The following is a 10,705-nucleotide window of genomic DNA, read 5'->3' as shown; positions in this document are numbered from 1 at the left end:
AGGACACCTGCTGAGGGCACAGGACACCTGCTGGGTACAGAGGACACCTGCTGGGGCACAGGACACCTGCTGAGTACACAGGGCTCCTGCTGAGGGCAAAGTATACCTGCTGAGGGCACAGGACACCTGCTGGGTACACAGGGCTCCTGCTGAGGGCAAAGTACACCTGCTGAGGGCACAGGACACCTGCTGAGGGCACAGGACACCTGCTGGGGCACAGGAGACCTATTGATTACACAGAACACCTACTGACTTCACAGGAGTCCTGCACTGGACCTGCTGGGTCAGAGTACACCTACTGAGGGGACTAGACACCTACTAAGGCCCAGGGGACCTGCACTGGGCTCAGGGACACCTACTGAGGGTACAGGACAAATGGGTCTCAGGAAGCACTCAGGGGTTCCCTTGTAACATACAGGGGACTGCTTCTCTAGTTTACCATCAGCAGAGCTCTTAAGTTCCTGCACGGGCCTTGGCAGGGGAAGGGGGAGGGACTGAAAAAGGAAGGGAGGGAGGGAGGGAAGGGGAAAGGGGGAAGGGAGGAAGGGGTGCTGGAGGCAGTGACAACCACCCAGCCCTAGACCTCTGGTGGGGGATCCTGTGGAGCCCAGGAGTGTCAGTGGCTGGAAGATGGGGGTGGGGTGGAGGTGGGGTGGGAACAGAAAATTTTGTCAACCTTTGTGGCATGGGGGGAGCTCCTAGGCACTTTCCGGAAGCCCCAGGCTCAGACACCCCCTGCTCTCCAGTCCACACCTGCCTCTGGGCCCATCCTTCCCCAGCCCGTGTTCCTCCCCAGGCTCGGGTTCCTGAAAGAGGAGGAGGAGGAGGAGCCTTGCTGGGCCAGGGAACCCAAAGTTTACCTTCCTGTAGCTTTAAAACCACAGCTGGTTAGGATGAAAGAGTAGATGCCTGGCAGTTTGGCCCTGGAGCCAGGGCAGAGGAATGCAGGGCCTGTAAGGGCCTGGCCCTGGAAGGGAAGACCCATTACAGAGCCTTTGGGAACAGCAGCTCTTTGGGGTAGGCTAGACGAACCCTTATTTAAAAATGGTTTCAAAAAAGTTATGCCTACACACGCATGACTTACTGCGCTGGCAGTGGAGTCTGATTGGGTGCCTGGTAAGGGAGGGAAAGGGACAAGGGAGGGAGGGAATCCTCGGGACACGGTGCCTCAGTTTTCTCTCCCCCCCCAGCTGCCTCGGTGGCCCCCTCCCTTTCAGCTGCCTCAGTTCCCCCTCTGTATCTCAGATGCTAGCCTGGCCAGCCTGAAGATTGAGCCCTTCAGAGTTGGTCCCCACCCCACCCCTTACCCCTGATGCAGGGACTAGAGCCAAGCAGGGCAGGAGGGGTGAGTGAAGTCTGCTGCTCAGTGCATAAGAACGTGTTGACCGTCCCAGAGCACACAGTAGGCACCGAAGGTATGCATGCATGTGTCCTGACTGTGCGTGACATCACAGCGGCCACGCCCCCGCAGGGGACAGAGTCTTTTGTGGGAGGGAGCTCAGGCCACAGACTCACTAGTGGGACACTGTGGACTTCGGTGCTCCCCCTCCTCCGTCTCGCGTGGACACCCGCGCGGGGCCGGGACCGCAGGTCAGTGACTGAGCAGTGTCACAGGGTCACACGTGGGGGGCGGGAAGGAGAGTACGGGGATCACACGGAGTTGGGGAAGGAAGTCCTGATCCCAGGGTCACAGGGGGTGGGGGGAGAGTTGGGGTCACGGGGTGGGAACGTGGGTCCCAGAGTCACACGGTAGGGAGGGAAGTGTGGGTCCAGGGGTCACCCAGGGTGGGAATGCGAATCCAGGGGACACATGGGGAGGGGAGTATAGGTCACAGGGTGGGAGCGAGGGTTCTGGGGTCACACGGGTTGGGGGGTGGAGCATGGGTCCAGGAGTCACCCAGGGGTGGGAATGTGGGTCCAGGGGATACACGGGGGGTGGGGAGGAATGTGGGTCACGGGGTGGAGCGTGGGTCCAGGGGTCACCCAGGGTTGGAATGTGGGTTCCCGGGCACAAGGGGTGGGGAGCGCGGGTCCCTAGGACAGCTCAGCACGCCCACAGTCACAGGTCTCCTGCCTCAGTTTTCCCTCTAGTTCCACCCGTGACCCTGTCCCGCCCCTTCACAGAGCCTTGCCCCCACTCACTGCGCCCTGTGCTCTTCCCTCCCAAACCCCCGCCATAGTTGAAGCCCCCATGGGAGACCAGGCAGACTGGATGTCGCAGCTGTGCCCGCAGCTGTGGGATGTCCCCCTGCACCACCTGTCCATCCCAGGTAAGAACGGGGCCAACCTCACGTTCTCAGGATGCGGGGCCAGGGTGAGATGGGGTTTTCCGTGAGGAAGCTATCGTTGTCAGTGACTCTGTCTGTCTGATGTGCTGGAGGAACTTGCCACTGGCTGAGGGTGCGGGGCTGGGGGGGTGACAGGGGTTGGACACAGAGGTCTTAAGCCCCGCCCTTCCAATCTGTCAGTCACAGAGGACCCTGACTGCTTGGGGCTCCGCGGGGAGTCAGGGGCGGGATATGGCCGGTGACTTGTGTGTCCCCAGGGAGCCACGACACGATGACATACTGCCTGAACCGTAAGTCTCCGATCTCCCGTGCAAGTTCGCGGCTACTGCACCTGTTGGGCCGGGTCGTGCCATTCATCACCGGGCCCGTGGTGATGAAATGGTCGGTCACGCAGGTGAGGGCGTGGGAGCGTGGGGGGGGGCGAGCCCGGGGGCGGAGTTAGGAGGTCTTGGTGACGAAGCCCTGGGGGCCAGGTGAGCCCTGGGGATGGGGTGGGGGAGTGGAGGGGAAGGGAGGTCAGGGACCAGGTGGGCGGGATTAGAGGGTCCCGGTGACATTGTGGGGGCAGTCCTGGTGATGTAGCTCCGGAGGCAGGGCTAGGGATCCTGGTGACCCCTACTCCAGTGCATGGACCCGCCCGGGTGTCCATCCTCACCCTGCAGACCCTGGACGTGACACAGCAGCTGGATGCTGGCGTGCGGTACCTGGACCTGCGGATCGCGCATGCACCAGAGGGCTCTGCACGGAACCTGTGCTTTGTGCACATGATGTACACAAAGGCGCTGGTGGAGGTGTGGGCAAGGGGAGGGAAGGCGGATAGGAAGAGGAGGAAGGAGAATGGGAAGGGGGTGAGAAATGGGAGCAGGGAGGGAGGGTGGGAGGGGAAGGGGAATGGAAAGGGGTAGGATAGAGGGTCTGAGTGGACACAGGCCCCACCAGGCTCACTTAGTTGTCACGTGACCTGGCCCATGACCAGGCCTGTGATGTGACCCACGAGCCGTGACATAACCCGTGACGTGGCTCGCCCCGCCCACAGGACACCCTCACTGAGATAGCTGAGTGGCTGCAATTGCACCCCCGCGAAGTGGTCATCTTGGCCTGCAGGAACTTCGAGGGGATGACCTGTGAGTTGCACGACTATCTCGTGGGCTGCATCATGAACATTTTTGGAGAAATGCTGTGTCCCAGTGGGGTGAGGAAGCATGGTCTCTATCGCATGGGGTGGGGAGGGTCAGGGATGAGGTGTCCTTGTCTGGCAGGGTGAAGTGGGGAGCGACCCTCACCCCATGCCCCTCCCTACCCAGGAAGTCCCCACACTGAGGCAGCTGTGGGCATGCGGGCAGCAAGTCATCGTGTCCTATGAGGACGAGGCCACAGTCAGCCGCTATGATCAGCTGTGGCCTGCGATCCCATACTGGTGGGGGAATGCAGTAAAGACAGATGTGCTGCTGCGGTTCCTGGAGACCATGAAGGGCCAAGGCCGCCCAGGTGACATCACCGGGGAGGGGAGATAATGGTGATATCTCAGGGACTGGGTGACACTACTCTGAAACAGGCACTTCAATGGTGACATAATGGGATCAGGGACAACAGTGATGTCATGGGGAATGGGAATGGTAGTGACATTACAGGGATGGTGGTGATGTCATGGGAACCAGTGACACACGGGACACAGGTCAGTGTGACGTCATGTGGGGCAGTGGTGATGGCATGGGGGATGTAGGGCAGGGCTATGACAACACTGGGCAGTGCAGTAATGACATTTCATGGGATGAGGCGGGCATCTGTCAGGGGGAATGAAGGCAGACATCTGTGTGACATCATCCCGCCAATCACTACAGACTGGGCAGGAGGAAGAAAGCGTGGATGTAGATGGTGCCTCTGGGGATTGGGAAGCCACCCTGTCAGTCGCACTAGATGTGGCATCATCCTGACACCAAAACTACCTTCCCTGGTGACATCATAAGTCACACAGGGATGAAGACGAGGGTGTCTCTGGTGTTACGGCGGTTATGTGGCTGTGTGGTGTGGACTTCCCCGTGACATCACCCCATTGGTCACATAACATGGCATCACCCCCCACAGATGGTCTGTTCGTTGCTGGCATCAACATCACTGAGAACCTGTGTTACATCCTCTTGCACCCAGTGGACTCCCTGCAGGAGATGACACGCCGCAGCCTCCCCCTCATGGCTGAGTGGGTACGTGCACAACAGCCGGGGCAGAGCCCTCACTGCACCAACATCATCGCAGGCGACTTCGTGGATGCAGATGGCTTCGTGAGTGAGGTTATCGGTCTGAATCGCAAACTGCTGTCTCCCTAACTGCCACACACCCAAGACGGGTATCACCACTTCTGAGCACTTCACGCAGCCCAGAGACCTGCAGACCCAGCAGACCAGGGACCCAGAATGTTCTGCTCTCATGCTGCTGTGTTGCAGAACACACGGTGGCCACGTATGTGTCACTTCTGTTCCCATCACCAGGTGCTCAGGCCTCCATTGATTAACGGATTTTGAAGTAATGCACATGTGCGGATGTTTTTGTGGTCTCTGGCAGCCCAGGCTAAAACAGGGCTTGGAAACAGTCTCTACTCCCAAGAAAGCTCCCACCCCAGCCACTGAGCACAAGCACCTTTTCCCTCGTGACAGGGACTCTTCCCAGTCACCTATACAAAGCCAGACTGGTGAGGGGGACACAGGACATATCCTGCTTTAATAAGTTACTGTCAGTCAGTGTGGGAGGACAGAAGAGGCGTCAATGGGGAACAGCTTCCTGAACCGGCCATACGCAGCCTGGGTGATGACGACAGTCACGTGGGCCGCACCACCCTCCGGCAGCTCCTGAACCTGCTGCACTACCGCCTCCTTATAGAGCCAGCTGCAGGGACACGCAAAAATCACCGCCAGGTATGCTGGGAGGTCTCAGGGCATGCTGAGAGATGGTGCAGGCACGGGTGGGCACCCCCACACATGACTCACCCAAGTTGGGGTCCCCCAAGGCGCACACGTAGCGTGAGGACCTGCCTGCCTGTAGCACGTAGCACTGATGTCTCCAATGCGGCCTTCAGCTCATCTAGCCCACGCCCTGAGATTGCAGACACGGCCAGGGCTCCAGAGCATGGTGGAGTGTACCTGTGGGGGTGGGGCACTTAGGGGATCACATGTGGAACTGGCCGGGAGGGCGGTGTGGGCCACCACCCTGCCTACCGTGCCACACTCACCCCGGCACCAGGTCCACCTTGTTGTGAACCTCCAACGCTGACTCCAACAGTGCAGGGGGCAGATGCAGGCCCCGCAGTGTGGACAGAACTGTGGCCTTCTGCAGCTCAGCGTCAGGGTGGCTCACATCAGTCACATGCACCAGGACGTCCTATATGGGGCGTGGTTGGGGACAGGAGCATGATCAGGCATCATGAAGGAGTGTGGTCAGAGGTGTGGCCAGAGGACAGACACGGTCAGCAGACAGAAACTACTGGGTTACCATGCCACACCCAGGTCTACAAGGAGGGTGACCTGACACCCACAGAGGACCACACAGAGGACTGGCTCCAACCGTTGGGTCCCTGACACCCACCGAGTAAGCCACGTCCTCCAGAGTGGCAGAGAACGCATGGATCAGGCTATGTGGCAGCTGGGACAGGAAGCCAATGGTGTCCACATATAAGATGCGCAGGTGCGAGGGCAGCAACCCCGCGTGTACAGTGACATCAAGAGTTGCGAATGGCTGGTCCCGCGGCTGCAAAGCAGCCTCACCCGTCAGAGCCTGGATGAGTGTGGTCTTCCCTGGAAGGGAGCAGGAGAGACCTTGGCACTGTCAGCCCCAGCACGTGCCACGCCCACCCTCATGTATCCCGGCCTCCCATGTGCGGGCTCCCTCCCTCCTCACCACAGTTGGTGTATCCCACCACTGACACCACAGGGAACTCGCGCCGCACCCGCTCCTTCCGCATCAACCTCCGCTTATCCCGCAGACGCTCGAGGACACGCCGGAGCCGCAGCTCCCGGTCCCTGAGTGCGCGGGCCCTCAGCTCTGTGGGTGACTCTCCTGGGAGGACAAGAGACACAGTATGGGGGGGGGATTGTGGGGAGGAGCCCAGTGCAGAAACTTCTGGGTCTTCCGTGGGGCATGAACATCACATTCTTGGGGGATCCCGCCTGACCTCACCCCAGATGGGCAACACATGAGCAGATCCTCCCATGGGGATCACACCAGTCGTTCACAGAATGACACACAGGGTCAGCCTGTCTGTAACACATCCTTGGAGCAGATTTTTGTGTAGATCAATGTGTAGCCTCCCCCAGCCTTGAGCAGGCTGACTCAGACCTATTCTGACACTGTGAATGAGACCACCTACGGTGGAGTCTCTGTCACCAGCGCTGCTGCTACCCACTGAGAGGCTGAACCTGTCTTCCTGAGATATTTCTGAGATAGCTGACAATCTGTCTAATTGGCGACCTAATGCTAACAGCTCTAGCAGACTAAGTGCTAACAACTTGGCAACAAAGCATCAAGAAGCCTGGCATGGCAGGGGATGGGTTCCCCCCTTTATAAGCACAGACTCTTAGTAAACACTGGGCCTTGATCAGAAATCTGTCTTGGTCTTATTTGCCATTTCCCACTCAGGAACCCAGCTCCTGTGGCCTGGGTGGCTACACAATGGACTACACAACGGACACGGGGATTGACACGGGGATGAAGAGGGGTCATGAAGTGAGCACGAGGGGGTCATGAAAGAAGGGTCAGGGGTCATGTGAACTCTCCATACCCTCCTGCTATGATCTTAGGGTTCAGTCACATTAGACCCCAGTCACAGCCCTGCATGACAATGGCCTGTGTTCCCCTCCATGTCCCCCTTCTCCCCAGTATCTCCACTACCCACCTCTGGCACTTACCTGACCCCATGATGTACCGGGAACCCCAGCCTTGCTGGTCCTGCTGCCCAGAGTCGCCGCTCACAGAGGACCTGGAGGGAGACAGGTGGGGAGGGCATGAGGGGAGGGGAGGACACAGGGAGCACCCCTGTCACAGCATCCAAGGATATATGCAGAGGACATGCGAGGAGGAACTGCGGAGAGCACCACCTGCCACCTGTTGCAGCATCCACAGACACGCAAGGATACCCAGGGAGGACATGTAGGGAGGACAGGTGGGGAGATCCCAAGGACATCATTCAAGGACATGTGGGGAGCACTACATGCTGTAGCACCCACAGACTCACTGGGAGGGCAGGTGGTGAAAAAATGAGGGGAGGACATGCAGGGAACATCACCCGCGAACCTAAGGAGCGGGATCTCTGCCAGCGCCAGCTGCATCCGGGCCTCCCTCGTGCGTGCGTTACAGCGGAAGATGTGCAGGACTAGGGTGAATCTGTCGAACACACGCAAGCCCCACGCGGTCTCCAGCTCCTTCTGAGGAGATGGGGGTCACGCGGGGGATCAGTCAGGGGTCCCATAGTGTCGTGAGTCACGTGAGAATCAAGGGGGACACACGGGAACCTGGGTCAGTGGCGCCATCCTCTCCACGTTCAGGAACACAGATGAGATGTCCTGGTATCCCTTGATCTTTTCTGGAGCACAGAGAGTGGCCCGTCATGGGGTTAGGAGGAGGACGGGAAGCAGTCTGTCCCATCCTCCACCAGCACAGGTAGAGGCGTGTGCCCAGCGACCAAAGGGGCGGTACCGCTCACCTGTCACGTCCTGAAAGTTGCCCTTGCCGAACACCAGCCTGCTGCCAGGCGCTGCGCTGGGCACCACCAGGGTACGCGCAACCGACCATCCTGGAAGTGCACGCACCAGCGCGGCCGCCTCTGCCACCTGCCACTCTGCTGTGGGGACACAAGGGTCCGTCCAGTCAAGAGCCGGGCGGGAAGACCCCGGACCACAGCGGTGGACAGGGTTAGCTCTGGGATGAAACCGCGTCCACTCAGGGTCCCCACCCTGCAGCTCACATCACAACCCCAAGAAGCTCGCCAGGCCTTGATCCAAAGCTCTACCAGAGAAAGGCACCGAACGTCAAGGACACGCCCCCAGCACACAGTGCTTTTGGACCCAGACCACGCCTACAAATTTAGGATAGCCCCGCCCCAAGACCCCACCCCGATCACACGCAGCCCCACCCACAGGGCAGCCCCAGGTACCCTCACACACTCAGCCAAATTATGCCCCCAGCACACAAGCTCGCCAGACTCCGACTCCACGCGGAGAGTAGTCACGATCCCCATCCCATCCCAAATTATCCACACTGCCTACCACACGCCGAAGTCCATCACAGTGCCCTGCCCCCAGTGCTCCTCCCTCGGTTTCTCCTTCCTTTCTCGTGACTCCGCCCCTTCCAGACCTAGGCGACACCGCCGCCCGGGTTTCTTCCCCTCAGCCTCCGGATAGCACCAGCAAGTTTCCGCCTTGAGGTCCTCGCCCCTTCCGTCTTCTTTGCTTGGTCCCCACTCTCGCCCTATCCGATACCTGTGCTTCGAGGTTTTTTTCCGGCCTGGCGTCTGACGTCAGGATGCAGGACGCACACGCGCTGTGCAACCAAGGGCAGGAGGGGCGGGGCGCGGAGCAGCTCATCCTCCTCTTCCTCTTCTTCCTCACGCGGGTTCTCCCCGCCCCTACCACGCACGGGACCGCCTCCCTCCCACGCGCTCCCCGAGACCCAGCTCCCAGCGTGGACAGTGCGGACGGGACATGGCAGGGTCCCCGCGGGACTCAGAGCTTGTTGTACGCTGCGCACACACCGGAGCCAGAAACCCGGGAGCGCGGCGGCGCGCAGGAACAACATGGCGCGTGCGCGCGCAGCGAGAGACTGAAAGGGCGGGGGAGGGAGGGCAAGGAGGGACCGGAAGAACAACAGGGCGCATGTGCGTGCAGCGAAGGGTGGCCCTGGGAGGACCAAGAGCAGATCCCGTACGCGCAGCGAAAAACGAATAGGGGCGAGGTCAGGGAGAATGGACAACTCGGTGCTTGCGGCGAGGGGCGGGGCCGAAAGGACAATGCCCCGCCTCTCAGTGACTGCTTCAGATGTTGGCTCCTGATTGACAGGAGGCGGAACCCAATTTTGTGAATGGCAGGCTCCTCTGGACTCTGCATTTCTTCAATGAAGGGGTGGCGCCTCGCGGAGGGGGCTGTGCTGAGAGTCTCGCTGCTCCTTTATCCACTATCACCTATGTTACCGCCTGGACACCGGGGTCAGTACACCTGTCACACATCCGGGGTCATTCCCCTACAGCCGTGACGAGTCCCCACGTGCGTCCCCTGAGCACTAGACATCCGAGGTGGGTCAGGAAAAGAGCCCGAGTGACCGGTTCTGTGACGTCACCCCCGAGCTCCCGCACTGGAGTGTGGAGGACACGGATCCGATACGCTCCGCACAATGGGCCCAGGAGTGGGGGAAGGGGAGGTCTCTTAACTTCGACCTCACCCTGGAAACCCCTCACTGTGAGCGGCCAACTGTGTTTCACACACGAGAGCCTAACTGTGCGCAGCCCACTTTGACCCACCAGCACCTGACTGCGTGTGTGATGCCCCATCTCCAGGGTCCACGAGATCACGTGACCCTGCTCCGGCGCCCAGCCTGTCACCGCTCAGACACGCCCACACACCCAGCCCCAGCCCCTACCTGTCATTGCTCAGCCAAGCCCTCTCATCCACAGCCAGCCCCTTCACACCCTGCCTGTCACCGCTCAGTCCCGCCCCCGCCCCGCCCCTTCACCACCTGCTGGTTGGCACTCAGCTTTGCTCCCCCAGGTCTTGTGCTATAAGCCCCAATCTTGAGGCAAGAGATACTGAGCTAAAACTGATTTTATCCTAACGTTTACTTTTAGGTGACATGAAACCACTGTCCTTGCTCTGTTCCTTCTTCCATGTAATCGCGGACGACAGTAAATTACAAAATCCACGAATGAAGCATCCGAGGAAATGGTTTTCTGTATTCTTGAGCCATCAAAATGGTTCAGTTGGTCAAGGTGCCTCCTAACAAGACTCAAAATTTGTGTTTAGACCCGGGGACCTACATTTTTGAGGGAGAAGGCCAACTCTTGTAGTTTGTTTCTTAGCCCTACAGGCAGATTTTCCCGGGCACGCATACCTCCCTGGATAGATAAGAAAATCTAACTGAATAAAATAACACCATTCTGTTTTCTAGACTTAAAGTGGAAAAGGAACAAAGAAGGGTTTTTGTGATTTAGCAAATATCATTGACTTTGTTGCAATAATGTTGTAATGCAGCTATTAGTAAAACATTATGGTTTTCTCACTCAGTTGTTTTTCATTTTCCAGTACCTGTGTACAGACAAGGCTAAAACACAATTTCACATTCAACCCTGCAAACATCATCTAAAATTAAAGAACCCCATACCTCTACTAGGTTTTTGGCAAATTTTTGCTTTGCATCCAAGCGACTCTCCCTTGGTATGAGAA

At 58.8% G+C, this 10,705-nt stretch overlaps 2 protein-coding genes across 3 annotated transcripts; one reads left to right on the top strand and one right to left on the bottom strand.

Annotated features, from left to right (window-relative positions):
- The first annotated feature begins 1,066 nt into the window (after nt 1-1,066).
- On the top strand, nt 1,067-4,816 carry Plcxd1 (phosphatidylinositol specific phospholipase C X domain containing 1). The gene is made up of 8 exons (XM_021189410.1): nt 1,067-1,116; nt 1,246-1,415; nt 2,181-2,270; nt 2,546-2,682; nt 2,951-3,079; nt 3,325-3,480; nt 3,593-3,776; nt 4,374-4,816. The coding sequence occupies exons 2-8, from the start codon at nt 1,313-1,315 to the stop codon at nt 4,610-4,612; spliced, it is 1,038 nt and encodes a 345-aa protein (XP_021045069.1). The 5' UTR covers nt 1,067-1,116; nt 1,246-1,312; the 3' UTR covers nt 4,613-4,816.
- Nucleotides 4,297-9,088, bottom strand: Gtpbp6 (GTP binding protein 6 (putative)). 2 transcript variants are annotated; one of them, XM_021189407.2, is made up of 10 exons: nt 8,753-9,088; nt 7,978-8,115; nt 7,787-7,857; nt 7,569-7,699; nt 7,184-7,254; nt 6,177-6,335; nt 5,865-6,073; nt 5,512-5,660; nt 5,270-5,422; nt 4,297-5,168 (listed from the first exon to the last, which is right to left on the bottom strand). In XM_021189407.2, exons 1-10 carry the CDS (start codon nt 9,066-9,068, stop codon nt 5,021-5,023), a joined length of 1,545 nt encoding a protein of 514 aa, XP_021045066.1. In that variant the 5' UTR covers nt 9,069-9,088; the 3' UTR covers nt 4,297-5,020. The 2 variants fall into 2 exon arrangements, with proteins under 2 accessions (XP_021045066.1, XP_029390581.1); XM_029534721.1 differs by having other exon boundaries at nt 7,978-8,112; nt 8,753-9,074.
- Nucleotides 9,089-10,705: the final 1,617 nt, after the last annotated feature.

This window comes from Mus pahari, unplaced genomic scaffold (assembly GCF_900095145.1).
Source record: "Mus pahari unplaced genomic scaffold, PAHARI_EIJ_v1.1 scaffold_7617_1, whole genome shotgun sequence".
Taxonomy (NCBI): domain Eukaryota; kingdom Metazoa; phylum Chordata; class Mammalia; order Rodentia; family Muridae; genus Mus; species Mus pahari.
The sequence above is the reverse complement of the archived record's forward strand: the minus strand, read 5'-3'. Positions and strand labels throughout refer to the sequence as shown.